At 42.9% G+C, this 19,993-nt stretch overlaps 1 protein-coding gene across 2 annotated transcripts; it reads right to left on the minus strand.

Annotated features, from left to right (window-relative positions):
* Positions 1-717: 717 nt before the first annotated feature.
* LOC118365554 (protein Hook homolog 2-like) lies at positions 718-19,554 on the minus strand. Of its 2 annotated transcripts, XM_035747866.2 has the most exons (22): positions 19,266-19,554; positions 18,337-18,419; positions 17,379-17,451; positions 17,172-17,222; positions 15,433-15,565; positions 15,027-15,094; positions 14,738-14,800; positions 14,471-14,551; positions 12,583-12,746; positions 12,329-12,469; positions 12,012-12,213; positions 11,780-11,890; positions 11,510-11,597; positions 11,288-11,354; positions 10,281-10,418; positions 9,516-9,603; positions 8,937-8,971; positions 8,738-8,820; positions 8,515-8,618; positions 8,250-8,357; positions 8,089-8,160; positions 718-7,933 (listed from the first exon to the last, which is right to left on the minus strand). In XM_035747866.2, the coding sequence occupies exons 1-22, from the start codon at positions 19,308-19,310 to the stop codon at positions 7,802-7,804; spliced, it is 2,130 nt and encodes a 709-aa protein (XP_035603759.1). In that variant the 5' UTR covers positions 19,311-19,554; the 3' UTR covers positions 718-7,801. The 2 variants fall into 2 exon arrangements, 1 of the variants encoding a protein (XP_035603759.1); XR_008088681.1 differs by lacking the exons at positions 718-7,933; positions 8,089-8,160; positions 8,250-8,357; positions 8,515-8,618 and having other exon boundaries at positions 9,117-9,603.
* Positions 19,555-19,993: the final 439 nt, after the last annotated feature.

The following is a 19,993-nucleotide window of genomic DNA, read 5'->3' on the forward strand; positions in this document are numbered from 1 at the left end:
TAGGGTGTGGAAGTTCCATGAGAACTCTATGACTAGTGAACCTAGTGACTGATTAAAAGCCTTGGGTATGTGGTCCTGAAGGGGAACAGTCCATCACTAGTGAAATCAGTAGTGTGTAACATAAGTATTTAAAGAGGTAATGTCATGGGTAAGTAATAATAGTAAGATGTAAATGTATGAGTTACGGTTTCCCAGGAACTAATCTCGAGATAGAAACTAGACAATATTCTTGCAGGTTATAACAAAAATATTATACAAAACAACTAATTGGTGAGTGTTTTTTTTCGAACAGTACGAATGTGATATGAGAAAATTCTAATTTTGTAAAAATAAGAGCTTGACATTTGCATAATAAGTTTATTGAAATTTGGAAAATACATTTGGATATAAATGATTATCTAGGGGTTCCGTCCATCACTGCCCATCATAGTAATATCACAAGATACATGTGGCGCATTATTCCAATGACTAGCCGGGCAGTTCTGGTGGAAGTATGGTTGCAATAGGCTTTGGAGCAGTGGAGAGTCATTGGGAAATGCACATGGAGTGGTGTTGATGTGAGTAACTAAGATTTATAATGTTATATATGGATTCTGTGAAGATATGAAAAAAAAGAGAGATTGTATGTGTGTATAATCGATTACTGGAGATTTGTTTAAGTAATAATGGATATAATGTAACGGCCGTTGTTGGTGGAAGATGGTGAGGACCAAGGTGCAGCGTGGTATGTGTCCATATTTATTCAAATAAACACGGAAATAACAAGAATAACAAAGAGAAACGACCGAAAACAGTTCTGGCTGGTGCAGACACACAACAGGAAACAATCACCCACGAAACACAATAGAAAACAGGCTCCCTATATATGGTTCTCAATCAGGGACAACAATTGACAGCTGCCTCTGATTGAGAACCATACCAGGCCAAACACAGAAATAGGAAATCATAGAAAAACTAACCTAGACAATCCACCCAACTCATGCCCTGACCATACTAAAACAACGACATATCAAAAGAACTAAGGTCAGAACGTGACATATAATAATAATAATATACTAACTTGCACACCCAAACATAGACTTACGTAAGGGGTGAAAAAAGTATCCTGAGTTGGTCGCTTTATGGACTGTATAAAGTCAGAACATCTGCTGTCTCTGCCACTGCCTGTCACCAAGGGAGTACCCCAAGGCTCAATCCTAGACTCCATGCACTTCTCAATTTATATAAACAACATAGCTCAGGCAGTAGGAAGCTCTCTCATCCATTTATATGCAGATGATACAGTCTAATACTCAACTGACCTCTCCCCAGATTTTGTGTTAAATGCTCTACAACAAAGCTTTTTTAGTGTCCAACATGCTTTCTCTACCCTTAACCTTGTTCTGAACACTTCCAAAACAAAGTCATGTGGTTTGGTAAGAAGAATGCCACTCACTCCACATGTATGATTACCACCTCTGAGGGTTTAGAGCTTGAGGTAGTCACCTCATACAAGTACTTGGGACTATGGTTACACTGTCCTTCTCTCAGCACATATCAAAGATGCAGGTTAAAGTTAAATCTAGACTTGGTTTCCTCTGTCGTAATCTCTCCTCTTTCACCCCAGCTGCCAAACTAACCCTGATTCAGATGACCATCCTACCCATGCTAGATTACGGAGACATCATTTATAGATCGGCAGGTAAGGGTGCTCTCCAGCGGCTGGATGTGCTTTACCATTCGGCCATCAGATTTGCCACCAATGCTCCTTATGGGACACATCACTGCACTCTATACTCCTCTGTAAACTAGTCATCTCTGTATTCCAGTCGCAAGACCCACTGGTTGATGCTTATTCATAAAACCCTCTTAGGCCTCACTCCCCCCATCTGAGATATCTACTGCAGCCCTCATCCTCCACATACAACACCCGTTCTGCCAGTTACATACTGTTAAAGGTCCCCAAAGCACACACATCCATGGATCGCTCGTATTTTCAGTTCGCTGCAGCTAGCGACAGGAACGAGCTGCAACAAACACTCAAACTGGACAGTTTTATCTCAATCTCTTCATTCAAAGACTCAATCATGGACACTCTTACTGATAGTTATGGCTGATATGTGTGATGTATTGTTTCTCTACCTTCTTGTCCTTTGTGCTGTTGTCTGTGCCCAATTCATGTTTGTACCATGTTTTGTGCTACTACCATGTTGTGTTGCTACCATGCTGTGTTGCCATATGTTGCTGCTCTTGCTATGTTGTTGTCTTCGGTCTCTCTTTATGTAGTGTTGTGTTGTGGTGTCTCTCTTGTCTTGATGTGTGTTTTGTCCTATATTTCTATTTATTAGAATTTTTTATAATCCAAGCCCCGTCCCTGCAGGAGGATTTTTGCCTTTTGGTAGGCCTTCATTGTAAATAATAATTAGTTATTAACTGACTTGCCTAATTAAATAAAGGTTAAACAAAATTACAAAAATGGATCATTCGATAGAGAAGTTTAAAAGATGACATGACTGTCTACACAGGGTCTGGGAAATAGTCTCAGAAAAATATTGGCGTATGTCCACTTTTGGTAAAAGTACGGGGAATTGATTTACCCCTAACCAATAAAACTATAAATACTTATGGGATGCCCTCCGTCCTGGTAATACATTTTGAAACAAAACCTATGCCCTGTCAAATAGAACCATTGAAATGTTGAACATGTAGAGATTTGTTTTTAAATTTAAGGCTATAATGTATTGTAGTCCCGATTTAGTTTTTGTTGATATTCCAAAGTTTGACGTTCTAAACCAATTTGTGAGTAGGCAAAATGGAAAGTGTCCGATTTCCTGTCTACCCATCTCAGGTGCCAGACCTATTATGGACAGAGAGCGCTATCTACAGGAGACTGGTGGATAGTGCCAGGCATGTTATAGTGAAAGTTATAATCAGAAAAGTGGTCCTTCTGTGGCTCAGTTGGTAGAGCATGGCGCTTGTAACGCCAGGGTAGTGGGTTCGATTCCCGGGACCACCCATACGTAGAATGTATGCACACATGACTGTAAGTCGCTTTGGATAAAAGCGTCAGCTAAATGGCATATATTATTATATTATTATATTAAAGAAATCTAGTCTCGAGAGCTACTTTATAAAGTAAGCTCCTCCAAAGTTTATATTTTCACTTCTGAAACTGGCCGATGTAGTTTATAAATTCGGCGCATTACATGTTCATCTTAAAATAATAGACATTTAATGGGTCTGAAGCGAATTGTGAATATCCAACAGAGATTGGTTATAGTATATACAGTAAATGTTGGAGTGGATAAAAACACAAATGATTATAAGAGTGGAGGGAGGACAGTGGCCTCCCTGTTAACAGAAGTTATCGTGTTTTGTTTTGTCTATAATTTAACACTTTGTTCACCTGGTAAAGTAACGTTAGACGAAGAGACTGTAGAGGGGAACAAGTATTTGAGTGGAAGAGAAATGTACTGGGTGATGGTGATTGAGAGGGCTTCTGAGTTCAAGTAAACAGATATGTAGACCAGTGAAAGTAATAAAGAAAGTGGGAAAAAAGGAAATGGGAAGTTAATTGGAAAGAAAAATAAGAATTCAAATTTTGAATTGTTTGGACAGATTGAGATTTACATTTTTATTTTCCCCTTTAGGAGAGGATGGGGTGTCCCTATCTCTCCCTTTAAAATTGTTCAATTATTGCAATAATTAATCGATATCAAATAAAGATCGACTGTTTGAAGAAATGACAAGTCTACAGCAGGGTTCCCCAACTGGCAGCCTGCAGGCGAATTTAGACACACAGCTTTTTCCACCAATACTACATATTCCTTTGTCTCATGCCCTTCTGCACACTTCTCACGTCTCCTTCCTACACACTGCTGCAACATGACGATAAACTTGGCATCTAAAACACCGCAATGGTTTTGGGACAAAAGCGCTCACAGAATAACTGACACATCCTAACTTGACTTTATCGAAGCAAGACTGCATCAAAACTCAGCAGGATAGACAGTCTTCTCTGTTTCACAACGAATCGCCCAACCTCACTAATGCTCGTGGCTGAACGGAAGCCATGCAGCAAATGTTCCAACATCTAGTGGAAAGCCTTCCTAGAAGAGTAGAGGCTGTTATAGCAAAAGGGGGACCAAGTCCATATTAATGCCCATGATTTTGTAATGAGATGTTTGACGAGCAGGCGTCCAGTTTGTCATGTAGTGTATATTGCCAGTGCCAACATTTCATACTGCAAATGTTGGTACTGTCATATCATATGTCTAACAGACACTGTTCATTTCCAATATATTTAAGCAGTGATTTACCATCACCAAATTGACAGGCTAAAATCAACACCAACAAGCGAGGGAGAGGAATCACGAGCACTGCTAGGCCGTCCTGAGTTCAACGAGTCTGCGTTTCAGCAATGTAACAGCATGTCCAATTAGTGATGGTAAATGCCCATTGTGATATGTCCATTACACATATATTGCCAGTTTCAATATACTGCAATTGGACAGTGTCCATTGTGTCCATTGCAGTGTCCAGTGTCCATTGCAAATATATTTGAATAGGGATTTACCATCAAGAAATGGACGGAATGAAATGACCACCTAAGTGTGAGGGAGAGGAAACACTGTTTAACTCGTACTGTATATTGCTAATGGACATGTGTGACGTTGCTGGATATTGGCGGGAACTGGAACACACTGTCGTACACATCGATCCAGAGCATCCAAACATGCTCAATGGGTTACATGTTTGGTGAGTATGCAGGCCATGGAAGAACTGGGACATGTTCAGCTTCCAGGAATTGTGTACAGATCCTTGCAACATGGGGCTGTGCATTATCATGCTGAAACATGAGGTGATGGCAGTGGATGAATGGCACGACAATGGGCCTCAGGATCTCGTCACGGTATCTCTGTGCATTCAAATTGCCATCGATAAAATGTAATTATGTTCATGGTCCATAGCTTATGCCTGCCCATACCATAACCCCACCACAGGGAACTCTGTTCACAACATTGACATCAGTAAACCGCTGACCTACATGACACCGGTTGTGAGGCCTGTTGAACATAATGCCAAATTGTCTAAAACAACATTGGTCGAAAAATGAATATTCAATTCTCTGGCAAAAGCTCTGTAGGACATTCCTGCAGTAAGCATGCCAAATTGCGCGCTCCCTCAAAACTTGAGACAGCAATGGCATTGTGTTGTCACAAAACTGTACATTTTAGTTGCCTTTTCTTGTCCCCAGGACAAGGTGCACATTTGTAATGCCACACCTGTCAGGTATATGGATTGTCTTGGCAAAGAAGAAATATTTACTAACAAAAATGCAAACAAATTTGTGCACAACATGAGAGATATGCTTTTTGTGTGTAGAGACCATTTATGGGATATTTTATTTCAGCTCATAAAACCAACACTTCACATGTTCGATTTATATTTTTGTTCAGTAGAGTTTAAGTCCTTTAACTGCATGTTCAATTTGTGATGGTAAATGTCAATTGTAATATATTGCTAATGGACAGTGTAAACAAGTTATACTGCAATTGGACAGTACATTGACAATACATTTGAGGGATTTCCAGTCACAAAAAGGACAGGTTGAATTGTACAGGCCATATCTGTGCTAGGACATAGCAGTTCAGTTGGAATGTTGATTTACTACTTTGAAATTAAAAGCCTGACTTCCTGATTCAATACCAAATAAACACATCTACTTAAAGGAGTAAAACACTAAGTGAAGTTAAATGTACACACAGTTGTGGTTTCATAGCCTGGTAAATAACATTGCACAGATAGTTACACACTTAAGAGGGTTAGGTACAAGTCACAGAGAGCAGTTTGGCTACCAAAGAGAAGTTCCATGTTTACACAGATACTGTCAAAGTAATCAGATAGATGTAGTGTTCAACAATAGTGTTGTCCTTCACAGGTTCATCTTGAGAAAATTATAGGTAAAAATGTACATAAATTCAGTTGTAAATATGACAAAAAGAGTACACAATGTTCATTAGCTAGGTAAGTTCCAGTGTCAGCGAACAGAAGCATCTATAGTTGATTGCTTCTGCTGAGAATGAGAGAAAAGCTACATAGATTGCCATCTTGAAACCTTACTTCCCTCCAGCATTACACAGTAACAACCTCCAGTGTGGCCAGTTCCAGTCCCCCCCCCCCACATCAATTAACTGTGAATCAATACCCCCACACTCTGGTTCTCACAAGCACCAGCGTTTCCTACATTCAGATCAGTCTAAAGTGGTGTGTGCAACCAATCATAACTCTTAAAACACCCTGGGGATAAATTCAAGTGAAAAAGAACAAAAATGTAGTCCATCAGGAAGTCTAACCAATCATTCATAAAGTAAATTCCCATATTACAGCTTGAAACAAAAGCTTGTTCAATAGTCTGTGTGAATACTACCAGTCAAACGGTCCTGACAGAAGAGGACCCCATATCTGCTAGTCTTTCGGAGCGCCTGCCATTACATGTGAACACCATACTCCTAACAGGAATTTGATACAAAAGTAGAGTCCGGGACATTTTTCTAGTCTTTCACAAGGAAATGAACCATTATCAAAAGGGAGGGAGTGCTTTTCTTTACACTGTGTACCCTTGCTGAACATTATTATACAGACCAACACAACTACATAAAACTCTGAGGTTAGAAAGCTATTCTTCCTGCTCTTCAAACTATAACAAAACAACTCATAACAAAGGAGAAAACAAATAGATGATACAGCTTGAAAGAAAAGTCTAAAACACATTCACAGAAATCTCTGTGATCTTCGAGATGAGGGGTGCCAAACTCATGTGTTCCTCTCATATCAAAGACATTGAGCTCTTCGAGATGAGGGGTGCCAAACTCATTTTGCCCCGGGGGCCACATTCAGTCTTCAACAACATTTCCTCGCCATCAAAATTATTATTAGTGAGCTGGACACAGTCAATAAACTGTATGAATGTAGGTCCATTGGCATTTCTAGTTTCAAACTTGATTTTCGTCATTGTAAAAGTGTGTCGAGTTAGCCCCCCCCCCGCAAAATATCTGGATCCGGATGACACCCGTTCTAGCGCTTCACCAGTTTCTCTCACCATGTACATTTAAAAGTCTCAGAAACACAGCACAAGCCAGAATCTCCAAATGACTTGGGCACAAATGAATAGAAAAATCACACAAATTCACCATGATCTCAACCCATAGGTGTCTCTTATTGTTTCCATGTAAGAGTAAGAGGATAATATCTATTTAGCCTGGCAGTGGGCTGGATAATAAAGGGTGAAAATATATAGTAGTAGTAGGGGGAAGGTAAAGACCCCTGCCCTATTGAGAGCAGAAATCATCCCTTTCCATCTCGGTCATCATTCCAAAGCATTGATTCTCATAATGTCCTAATCTAAACCTTAAGAAAACATCAAAAACATTATAGCTAAAAAGAGGGCTTGAAAGAAATGGAGGGACTGAATGGGAAACATTGTCTAAGAATTCCATGTCAAAGGACTAGTCACTCAGCTTCTTTCTATCTACTTCATTCCAGCTCTCATTTAGACCCATTTCTCTCATCTTTGTTTAAGTGAGTCTTGGCAGCTTTGAATGCACTTGAAGGTGCAGTAAGTAGCTCTGCATCACCGACGCTCCAGAAAATCCTGTAACAGAGATGCCCAGCAGAGGGCAGCAGCAGCAATCTTCACAAAACACCAAGAGGAGAAGTAAAGGCATCAGAGCAGTGAGAGTAGGGGTACGGAAGTAGTGAACACTAAGATATCGATAATGTTTTGCCTCATCTCCACATCCTCCCCCAGAGTTGATGTGTCTTATCTGGGCTGGTGGCGGGCTGCAAGACCTCTCCTGGCGTGAGTGGACTGCCTCTGCTGGGCCAAAAAGGACTGGGCCTGGTTGGACGGACCCGACCGCTCTCCCACCACCTTCTGATGCAGGGCCATACCCTGGGGAGGGAGAGAGAGAAATAGAGCCATAAGACAGGTAAATGTCTTACTAACAAAAAAAACAAGACCATTATACAAGTCATTGCAGCACCCATCATGCCAACTGCTCTAATACTATGTAGATTAGGCAAATACGGAGAGGTTTGCTTACTCACCATATTGTACCAAGCACTTATGATGAGTTTCTCCTCCTGGTCATGTCTGGACCTGCTCTTCTCATAGTCATGCTGCACACAGAGGAGTTGTTTATGCATATGGAGGGTCAGAAATGCACCACTCATCTGCATCTCGTCAGTCAATGTAGAGTGGCTCTTACCTCCAGGTGCTGGATCTTCCGGTCTCTCTCAGTCAACTGGTTCTTGAGGGCCTGAACATCAGGAGACACAGTCAGAGGCGGCTGCTTGGGGTCCAGAGTCTTGATCACCTGCACAATGAACACAAACATACTTGGTGCGGAAATTCTCAACTATGTCACGATGTGCATGACAATCTTTGACTATATCTGCAACTCAGATTTAAGGCGGCGGCCAAACACTGTGACGCTGTATGGATGAGTTTAGTGTCAGGCAGTGTTGACTGACCGTCCTGGCCTTCTCCACATAGCGCTTGTAGCGTTCCTCCATCAGCTTCATGTCCTCATCCTTCTTCTTCAGGATCTCCTGCAGCTCATCGATCTTCTTCGCCACTGACAGGAGGGAGGTTGAAGAGGAAATATTAACGGCATTTTCAGAGCTTAAAAGCTCTCTTAGATTGATACTATTTGATAGCACTGCTCCCAAGGGCAGGAAATAAGAGGCTGCTTACTGTTGCCGTCCGCTTTGGGCTCCAGGTCATCAATGACCTCTCTCTTCTTCTGCAGGTCTGAGTGGGCCTCATGGAGCTTCTCCCTGGGACGAGGACAGAGGAAAAGCATGGAGGAGCCGGACGTGCAAGAATCTACAGAGCGGTAATAATACTCCCTTCACAGGTGCAGTGTGCAAGCATCAGTGATAATAGTACTCACAGGTGCTCCTCAAGCTTCTTCTTCAGCAGGGAGGACTGAACAGGGAGGAAGAAAGTCGGTCAACACTCAAACTACTGAGAAACAGACTTCTGTCAGACAGAGACACAAATAATAAGCATAATATACAACTGAAGAAGTCAAAGTCAAATCAGAGCCCAGGCAGGGATGGGCCGTACTTACAATGGCCTGATTGGCCGAATGTCGGTCGGTGGGGGCAGGCGGAGAGACAGAGGGGTAGGCGTTAATGGTGAATCAACACAGCAAACAAGGGTTAAAGTTCGCACTCAAAATCTCAGAGAGCAGTCACAAGCAGGCAGTCAACGGAGGGGAGAGTCCTCAAGGACTATACTGAGGTCTAGGTCTCTTTCCAGTTATAATGACTACTAACAAACATTTGAACTAAGATGGTCAACCGATTAAGAGAGATTGGTTCTTTCCATTCTTGATTCCTATACATTTTCAGTATACTGTCTCTGATTGGAGAAGACTGGGTCCACTCAGTGATTGGTATGGACAAGGTAACAGGAGTAAGAGGATGTTAGAGGAGGAGGGGTGAATGAGGAGGGTCTCTCCACTCACATCCTCTGCCTTGCTGCCCTGCTCCTGTAGAGCCTTCTGGAGATCCTCCACCTGGGACCGCAGCTCAGAGATCTGCTGCTGGTTCAACCTGGAAGGAGGAGAGAGACGGAACAAATAAGAAAAGTAAGAGGGAGAGAAGGGGAAAGGAAGAAAGAATGAGGAAATTTGATTAAGCTGGTTTTGATGAGTGAGTGGGAGAGGCTGGCGATGCATACAATGTCACATCAGCCTCTGCATTAGTCCATTCTAGCGGTGTCCCGCCCACCCACTCCCCTCTCTGTGTGTTGTGGTTCATTAGGGAAAGACTGAGCCACTTCAGCCATATTCCACAGCTCAGGATGCTCTCCTCCTGCTGCTGAAGATGGCTGCCTGCCTCCCACACTCTGGACCCATCGCCACACACACGATCCACTCAGATAAACCGCCCACACACACACACACACACACACACACACACACACACACGCACACACTCTGTACGGACAGCCGGGGGACAATCTGGCTCATTGCTGTCCATCCTCCGCTCCGGCCCACACAACAACTCACACAGACCAGAGGGTGAGCTGACATTTAGCTAGATCACTCCTCCGTTTAGCCAAATGTGAAACTCAAACAGAAACTCTGGCAATATATACTGTGACTAAGATCGTCACTGACTGACCTTGATACATACAATCAAATCACAATGTGCATAACTAAAAACACTGCAGTGGTATTCGTATAGAACATACCTTTTATTTTACACATGCCTACACACACACACACCTGTTTTGTGTCTCCAGGGTGTTCTGGCTGCGTTGAGACTCCTCCAGCTGACCCTGTACCTCCACGAGTCTCTGTCTGTAGCTCTCCTCCTGGACACACAGCATCTTGTTCTCACTCTGCAGACGCACCACCGTCTCCCTGTGGAGGAAGCAGAAGGGATGAGGTCAAAGAGAGAAGGCAGGGAAGTGGGGCAGAGAGGCACAGGTCTGTACACTATGCACCAACAGAAGTATTCAACGCCACCTCAGCCAATTTAACAGCGGTGCCATCTGACTGGGAGCCATTCTATTCATGGAGCCAATGGCACATTCTGGTTCTAAAAATAGTGTGGCTGAGGAATAAGACCTTTGCCATTTATCACAGCTGAACACTTATGTTTGGGCGGATTCAGATTTCCATATCATTCCTGAACCACACCGGGTTTACGGCAGTGCACACAAAGGGCATGATTTCTGTTCAAACACTTACAAATGCTAACAAAGTATTAGCGAATTCCCATAGCGGACGTTAGCTGAATGCTAACAAGCGCAAGCGAACATAAACGAAAAGCAAAGACAGAACCCAGCTCATAAAGTTATAGAACTATCTCAAAAGGCTACTCACACTTAATATAGGAGGGGATTGATTGTCTCTGCTGTAACCAAGAAGCTTGATCTTGCAAGCTAGCCACCTATAGCTAGCAAGTTAGCAAACCAAATGCATAGCTGGAGAAAATGTATTTGGCATTAAGATAGTTCACTTATTTAGCTGGCAAACATTAGTAGTGAATTTCAAGTGCAACTTGATCAGCTCTTGCACTGCTCGACAGTGGACGTCACATGCTCTTAGTAAACAAATATACCATGTGACTGGCTCAACTGAATTGTAGTTGAAAAAAACAAAACAATTTCTAAATACCCCGGTACCGCCCAAGCCTACAGTTGAAAATGAGCAATTGAATTCTGACACCACTGTATGTCTATTGATAGGTGTTATCTAACAGAGTGAGCTTTCACACACATACATACTTGAACTCTGTGGGCATCATCTCAGAGGCCAGGTTTCCCACTGTGCCAGAGTCCTCACATAATCCACCTGAAGGGGAGAGAGAGCGCCAAGAGGTCAGGGGAAAATATATCACATTTGTTTTAACAGTCATCTTATCAACTGCCACAAAAAGTCAAACAACCCCCCTCTACCATCTTGTCATTTAGAAAAACTGAGATGTTAGTTGTATCCATTGGACTCACCTGGTTGACTGAGGCCCTTCTGTTGGACCTGTGCACACCTGAGCTCATCATTGGTTTCCCGCAGTGTGTCTCGCTCTGAGATCAAACGCTGGAAAACACATTGGGATAACGTGGGGATTAGACTGCACTCAATCTGATCCTACTAGAAGTGTTCAAAGTGACTGCCTAAGAATTTCAGAGATTTTAAATACACATCTACTTTGACATCATGCCCTTTTAAGTAATACATCTTAGTCTGGAGAGGAGTTGTCTCCAGCCATCCTCTCTCACCTCTTTCTCCTTAAGCAGGGCGTCATACTTGTCTTGAAGGTTCTTGTACTCAAACTGCCACTTCTCAGCCTTCAGTGCCTCTGACGAATGCTTGGTGTGAAGCTCATGGACCTGACAGCAGGGAGGCAAACACATTCAGGGTCTGAAGAGAGTTCATACCATCATGTGTCATACACACATCCATCTCCACAACTTTGTTAACCCTCCCAATTCTCTAGCCCTCTCTGCCCACCTGTCTCTTGTAGGTGTCCAGCTGGGTGCGGACTGAGTTGGCCCTGCGTAGCTCCTCCTCCAGCTCACATGTGCGCTGCATGTAGACAGTGTTGCGCTCCTCCAGCAGACGCACCTGTCTGCGCAGGTCCCCCAGGTCCTCCAGCTTACGCTTGTATGTCTCCACCAGTGCCTCCAGCCGGCTCACCCGGTCAGACGAATGCCTGAGGGAGGGGAGAGGGTGAGATGGGGAAGCGTTTTGAGGACGGGGCAAGAAAGAAAGGAGAGAAGGATAGGAGGCCACAGACTGCTGAGAGGCTGCTCTCCCCCTGGGCTCACCGGAGGATGTCCATCTCATCTTTGAGAGTCTGGGCCTCCTGGGCGAGGCTGGTCAGTTCATCGTTACGGTGAGTGAGGTCCAAAACGTCACGCTCCAGAATCTCCCCTCGCACACGCATGTCATCTCGGCTGTTCTCTAGTCTGTGTCACAAACAGGGGGAAAACAGAAAATTATAAATTAATTGTATCAAAAGAGTAGACACAGAGTAGAATGCATTTAGTTTGGAAGTCTGTGTTGAGGATATGACTCTGACCTGTAGTTCTCCTCCTGTAGCTGCTCCATCTGGCTCTGCAGCAGCAGCAGCTTCTTGCCAGTGATGGTGGTAGAAGCATCCTGTGGGTTACTGAGGCTGAGCTTCTCCCTCAGGGACTGTGTCTCCACCTGCAGGGATGACTTCTCCTCCAGGACGGCTGCCAACTGAGGCCCAAACACACACACACAGACAGAGTCAGGGGTGGAGAGGCAGAGAGAGAACCAGACAGAGTGACATGTAACAAAGGCTAGAGAGGGAGGAGACCTAGAGACAAATGAACAAACAGTTACACATTGAGTCATAGAAAGTGCTGAGCACAGAAAAAGGACACACACTTCAAAACGCAGAACACCGCCAAAAAACACATTTACTCATGAAAATGTTGAACACAAATAAGACACTCCACAAGTGCTAAAGAAAAAAGAGCCACACTCACATATCCAGCAACAGACACTGTACATTGCTTGCAAAACATGCAATGTTTTTCCATGAGGGTTGGTGGTAACTTCACATGCACAAACATCAAAGCAGTTAGTCAGCTGGTCTGCTATGCTCTCAGTCGGGTGGGCCACTTTCTCAATGGAGCAGTTGTTAGCATTACCCCTCAAGGAGGGGAATAGAAAAACAGGTGTCTGAGTCAGTCTGACTAACAGTTACAAAGTGGGGAGACTGGAGAGTGAGCTCAGAAAGGGATGTTGATTAAGGATCGAAGCTAGTGAGGCTTGATGAAAGATGAACTATCCTTGGGGTTATCATGGACAAGAATGTTGGTTGGTGGTTTAGGGTACGTCCACCCTGAATATGTTTGTGGGTTAGGCAAGCAGGCATGCCAATATTAAAAGGGGGCGTCTATTACTTACCGGTTGGACATCTTTCCAGTTTGAGCACAGCAAAACTCTACACTGAACTTTAAGGACAAATGGCTTGCTTTAGCATCATACCAGGGAGAAAGTAAAGAACTACATAAACTACTGAGAATTTCTTAATGTGTTGAATGTTTACATACTAAGAAATATCCTGAATACATAACAGTGGTAATTTCCTTCTAATCCTAAATACTATACAATGTAATTATTGGGGATCAATGATCTAAGTCTCTGTACCCAATGACATTGCCTAATCAGAGGCAGCATTAGCAGCACAGTTAGCACTGTTTCATAGAGAATAATAGAGGATTTCTAGTACCCAAAAGCCCATTTTAGCATGTGCAGCGCCATTGAAAACGTTTACCATTTTGAAGTAGTCAACTGGGTGGGGCTTCTTATAGGTTAAGGAAATATCACAAAATTCCATCCAGGACATCAGGAAGGATCAGCCAATAAATTATTTGTGAGCAAACATTCCATAATTGCAGGTGGCAGTACATTGCCAACCTTGGCTTTATACCTGTATACAACACACTCCAGGTGGCAGTATGCACCCTTTCAATTTGTTTACCAACTCAGAAGTAATAGAAGAAAATGTACTACTTCAAAATGAGTGGAGGCTGGTGGGAGGTGCTATAGGAGGACAGGTTCGTTGTAATGGAATAAATAGAACGGTATCAAACTTATGGAAACCACATGTTTGACGCTGTTCCTTTAATTCCATAACAGCCATTACAATGAGCCTGTCCTCCTATAGCACCTCCCACCAGCCTACAATGATCAAGATGGAGATGGCCTCAATGGCGCTGCCCGTGCACTCACAGAAGCCATAATGGGACAGATACAAAGAAGAGTCCTCTATCACTCTCTATGTACCATTTACACAACAAACCATCAGGGGGAATCAGTCAGACTGGACAACAATCCTCAGCCAAGCGAATAAATAGGGTCACTTCACTCATGGCAAAGAGCTGCAGATACACACTCAACATGCTAACTAACAAACAGTCCCCTCTGCCCACCTGGTGCTCCAGGTCCCGACAGCGCTGGCCCAGATCCTCCTTCGCCTCCACCTCCTCACTGAGAAAATAATACTTCCTGGACTGCAGACACAGAGAGAGGCACAAGGGAGGTTATAGACAGCACAGTGGGAGGTAGCGAACGAGAGAGATACCATGAAAGACAAGTAAATGAGACAGCAATTGAAGAATAGCGATAAAAACAACTTGCAGGGGAGTGAAAGTTCAAAACTATTCAGAGAAGCAGAGTAAGAAGAGAGCGGGTCCCACCTGGTAGTCAAAGTCCCCGTAGGTCTCAGGACTTCCTGGAACAGTTGTCTCTTTAGCCAGGAGCTACACCACAACAACAGATTCAATTGCTGGTTCAAACTCCAGAAAGACAGATCGCACGGCGAAACCCATTGTCAATATAGAGGTAATCAGGACAAGTCAGCTATTGCCTGTTTTATAGTGTATATTGGTGTTAAATAGATAAAGGTTTCAGGCAGCAAAGAATTGTGCTTGTAGGTGCAATCTCACAAGAGGACAAAGAGGATAAAATCCAAAATACTGATCTCACCTCCTGTATGGCTGTCATGACAACATGCTGGACAGACTCCTCCAGGGTCATTATCTGCTGGATGTGCTCTATGAAAAAAACATGGAGTCGTCGTCCATTGAATATCACATCCACATCTGACAGCCACACTCAGACACTTCAAGCACACTGCTTTACACACAGTGCAAGAGTTTCTCCTGCATTCACATCAAACCCACTAGCTTGTTCATCTGAAGATCACATTGTCTTTTAAAACCCTGTTTTATCATAATCTGTATACAGTACATGGTTTAGGCTTTGTAGGAATGAACCAGTGAATGCTCAGTTTATCAACTCATGATAATCAGGTCATTGCATTAATCCTGCATTTTCTCCATAGGTGATTTCCTGTTACCCAGCATGACCTCCTCTAGCCCAGCTAGCTCACCTTGCTTCTTCTCACAGCTGACAGCACAGCCAAGCACCAACTGCACCAGCTTCCCAAGTTCAGTCACATCTCCAAACTCCCCAATCAGATTGATGTCTGGCAGGTGCTCGTCTGCTACCTGGTGGCCAAGCACCTGTTCATGGAGGGATGGAGACAACGGGGGATTGTGAGAAAATACAAAGTTGAAGTCAGAATTTTACATACACTTTAGCCAAGTTCATTTAAACTCAGTTTCACAATTCTTGACATTTAATCCCAGTAAAAAGTCCCTGTCTTGGGTCAGTTAAGATCATCACTTTATTTTAAGAATGTGAAATGTCAGAACAATAGTAGAGAATTATTTATTTAAGCTTTTATACCTTTCATCACATTCCCAGTGGGTCAGAAGTTTACATACACTCCATTAGTATTTGGTAGCATTGCCTTTAAATTGTTTAACATGGGTAAAAGTTTGGGGTAGCCTTCCACGAGCTTCCTACAATAAGTTGGGTGAATTTTGGCCTATTCCTATTGACAGAGCTGGTATAACTGAGTCAGGTTTGTAGGCCTCCTTGCACACACACTTTTTCAGTTCTGCCCACACACTTTTTCAGTTCTGCCCACAAATATTCTATAGGATTGAGGTCGGGGCTTTGTGTTGGCCACTCAAAAACCTTGACTTTGTTGTCCTTAAGCCATTTTGCCACAACTTTGGAATCATGCTTGGGGTCATTGTCCATTTGGAAGACCCATTTGCGACCAAGCTTTAACTTCCTGACTGTCTTGAGATGTTGCTTCAATATATCCACATCATTTTCCTGCCTCATGATGCCATCTATTTTGTGAAGTGCACCAGTCCCTCCTGCAGCAAAGCACCCCCACAACATGATGCTGCCACCCCCATGCTTCACGGTTGGGATGGTGTTCTTCGGCTTGCAAGCCTCCCCCTTTTTTCTCCAAACATAACGATGGTCATTATGGCCAAACAGTAATATTTGTGTTGTTCTGGGATTGATTTGCACTTCTCGCGCCAAAGTACATTCATCTCTAGGAGACAGAACTTGTCTCCTTCCTGAGGGGTATGACGGCTGTGTGGTCCCATGGTGTTTATACTTGTTCATCTGTACAAACAATACTACACGTGGTACCTTCAGGTGTTTGGAAATGGCTCCCAAGGATGAACCAGACTTGTGGAGGTGTACAATTGTGGCTGATTTCTTTTTATTTTCCCATGATGTTTGAAAGAGGCACTGAGTTTGAAGGCAGGTCTTGAAATACATCCACGGGTACACCTCCAATGGACTCAAATTACGTCAATTAGACTATCAGAAGCTTCTAAAGCCATGACATAATTTTCTGGAATTTTCCAAGCTGTTTAAAGGCACAGTCAACTTAGTGCATGTAAACTTCTGACCCACTGAAATTGCGATACAGTGAATTAAAAGTGAGATAATCTGTCTGTAAATAATTATTGGAAAAATGAGTAGATGTCCTAACCGACTTGCCAAATCTATAGTTTGTTTAACAATAAATGTGTGGAGTGGTTGAAAAACAAGTTAATGGCTCCAACCTAAGTGTATGTAAACTTCCGACTTCAACTGTATGTATTGAGCAATGACATTTCAAATGGACTAAGACATGTACAACCACTGAGGAACAACTAGAGGAGATTGAGCTCTTAAAAGAAATGCAGGAAACATGCATATACCATCCATCCCTTCCTTCCTTTTGATCTTTAATGAAGAAAAGCCTTTACTCACATCATGGTAATACTCAAGCATGCTTTGAAGAATCTTCTTCAGGTTGCTGACCTGGAGGAAAATTAAATAAATCTGAGCTGGAGAATACAGGCATCTTTGCCTTGGTGAAAATACACTATCTATAAACAGTGAGGCCAGTGGTCACTCTAGGTTGCCTAGGTGACAACCTAGAGGCACTGTGTCATATCCTTCTGTCTCATACTGCACCTTGAGGCGCCAGTTGGCCTCACTCTCCTCCTTGATCCTGCTCAGCCATGCCTCATTAAACCAGGAGGGGTCTCTGTTAATGAGATGAAACACTTAACAAGACATATTCTAGGGACATACAATACACAGGAAGCCACAGGGCAGAGTATTTCTAAACTGGAAACTCTAATATGTGACACTCAATGAATGTCACAACAAGCAATCAATCATTGGAAACTTGCTTGAGTTATCATATAAAAAACAGACATAGAATTGCCATTACCCAATTCAACTAACCTTTAGATAAAAGCAATGCATGTTTCCAGTTCGACACAAAAATAGATACATTTCTGCATGTGCGAGTGGACAGAAAGGCACACAAATACTACAGCAGATGAGGTATGAAGGTAATTTGGCTTGGACAGACAGTACCCTAAAATGGACAGGCCCTTGCACAAAATCCCACCTGGGCACAATCTGCCAGATCCAGAAATACAGACCTATTCCTTATCAAGCGTATGAATATAAATAAAAACAGACTAACAGCCCACCCTCTAACTTTACAAAAAGGCTTTTGAATAGATGATTGAATTTGCTCTAATCAGGCTCTATTCAAAGTAGTTAAAGGCCCAAAACAAAATGTCAGTGTGCAACTGATAAGCAAATCAGTCTGTGAATTGCAAATGACTGGGATTGAACGACTCCACAAATCTCTTACTATTGCCAATTGCCAATGTGACAGGGTAATGGGATCTGCAAGTAAGGACCTTTTGCCACGTTGACATGCTAGTCAGAACTAGGAAATTCAGAAATGTCCAACGTGCTAACTGGTTACAGTTATACACGTGCCACGTTCATCGAATCAGCAAGTCGGACATTTCTGAGTTTCCTAGTTCCGACTAGCATGTGAAGGCGGCATAAATCTCCCAGTTAACCCACCACCAACTTCAAAACACACAAAAAAATGTTGTGCCCTTACATCCTGTGTAGAACGTGTGCAATAGCCACTCCGCTCGTCAGGTCCTGCTTACTGGTGCATGAGGGCACCTGAAATGTCTGTAGCTGGAAGGGTTGGACATGAGAAATGAGAAGAAAATGTGTTAGTGTGTCATTTATTCTACTTCACATGACAATCAATTAGAAATCAACTGATCGAGAAGAGGAACCATGCAAATGCTACTGCCAACACGTTGGGCAAATTGCTTGCTGTTTTAGGATGGGTATCTATTAAGCACTTTGTGACAACTATTGATAAAAAACGAGCTTTAAAAAAATACATTTGATTGATTGTACCGTCTAGAAGTGCTGGAAAGCCATTCTACTTATGTACTGTACAGCTAAAGTGTTTGCTAACCACTAAATGATAGACCTCAGCTAGCTACTTAGCTGGCAAGTTGTTTGTAATGCAAGTTAAGAGATCATTCCACATTTCTAGACAATTTTAATATAGCCTAAACAACCTATATTGTTGTTCCATGGTACATCGTTGAAAAACTCAGCCATCTCAATGGTACTCAGAGGCTAGCTAGGAGAGTGACACTGGCTTCCTGGGGCTTGGCTAGACCTTTGTACTGATTGCATAAGATGGTGGCTAACTCAGTTGCTGGCTGGAAACTTGAGCTTGTCCAACAAGTACATTTCTGATGTCGACAGTAGACCATCAAAATAATTTAGCTAGCTAGTTAGCTTTATTTGACAGTGACAGCTAGTTAATGATGTTCTTTTTTTATTTGAAATGGTTCAAGGCACTATTAACGATAAAATGCCTAGCTACATTTAATTGTAAATAATTTCATTTCGCCACATTTCACTGCTAGCGAGAGGTCGCTTTGGATGACGACTCAGTCTGGCTAGCAAGATATCCCAGTTACCCAACTTGGCAATCATATTTAACTTTGTAAAACTTACCCAATTTAGTAACGAATCGCATAGCTTTGCTTTATCCAGACTCATTTTGGTTTGTCTAACCGATACTCTGCAGTTAGCACACTAGCAATCGAGACTTTCACCTTCAAACTTAAGATTTTAGTTTTTAGCTCACGTCAACAAACCCTGGCCTCCTGTTAGCAAGCTTGACTTTCGCGTTTTAGCTCCATAAACCATCCGGGTGAGCCTCCGTATTAAGAACATTGTCATGGCAACAGATGACAGTATTTCATTTGTTGTTGTCACAGAGTTTCTAAACCCAGAGACGCACGCAACATCGCGAGACTTCCGGAACGCTTGCGAAGCAGACTAGGCCGGGGTTTGGTGTTTGAGAAGTGACAAATTCTTCCTTGGTTGTTAATTTTATCGAAATCTTAAGGCACAACCTAGATTCGAGACAATGTACTAAGTATTTGAACATGTTATTACTCCAACCTCGTGAAAGTGACAAACTGACACGTTTTTAGTTATTGCACATGCGCAGCTTGGCGCGAGGCAACCGTTACACCCGATTACGTGTTTTTGCGCATGAGCAGTTGCCGCGGTCACGTGCTATTTGGAACTAGGAAACTCCGATATTTCCAACATTCGTTGAACGCTGCACGTGTATAACTATAACAAGTTAGGAGGTTGGACATTTCCGAGTTTCCGAGTCCCGACAAGCACTTGGACGCGGCACCAGCTAGCCAACGTCGCCATGACATCGCCTA

This window comes from Oncorhynchus keta, chromosome 32 (genome assembly GCF_023373465.1).
Source record: "Oncorhynchus keta strain PuntledgeMale-10-30-2019 chromosome 32, Oket_V2, whole genome shotgun sequence".
NCBI lineage: Eukaryota > Metazoa > Chordata > Actinopteri > Salmoniformes > Salmonidae > Oncorhynchus > Oncorhynchus keta.

Coding starts and splice junctions, on each gene's coding strand:
- LOC118365554 (XM_035747866.2), bottom strand. CDS start 19,310: ATGAGTCTGGATAAAGCAAAGCTATGCGATTCGTTACTAAATTGG. Junction 12,214..12,328: donor GATGAGATGGACATCCTCCG/GTGAGCCCAGGG, acceptor CCCCTCCCTCAG/GCATTCGTCTGACCGGGTGA. Junction 10,419..11,287: donor ATGATGCCCACAGAGTTCAA/GTATGTATGTGT, acceptor CTTCCTCCACAG/GGAGACGGTGGTGCGTCTGC.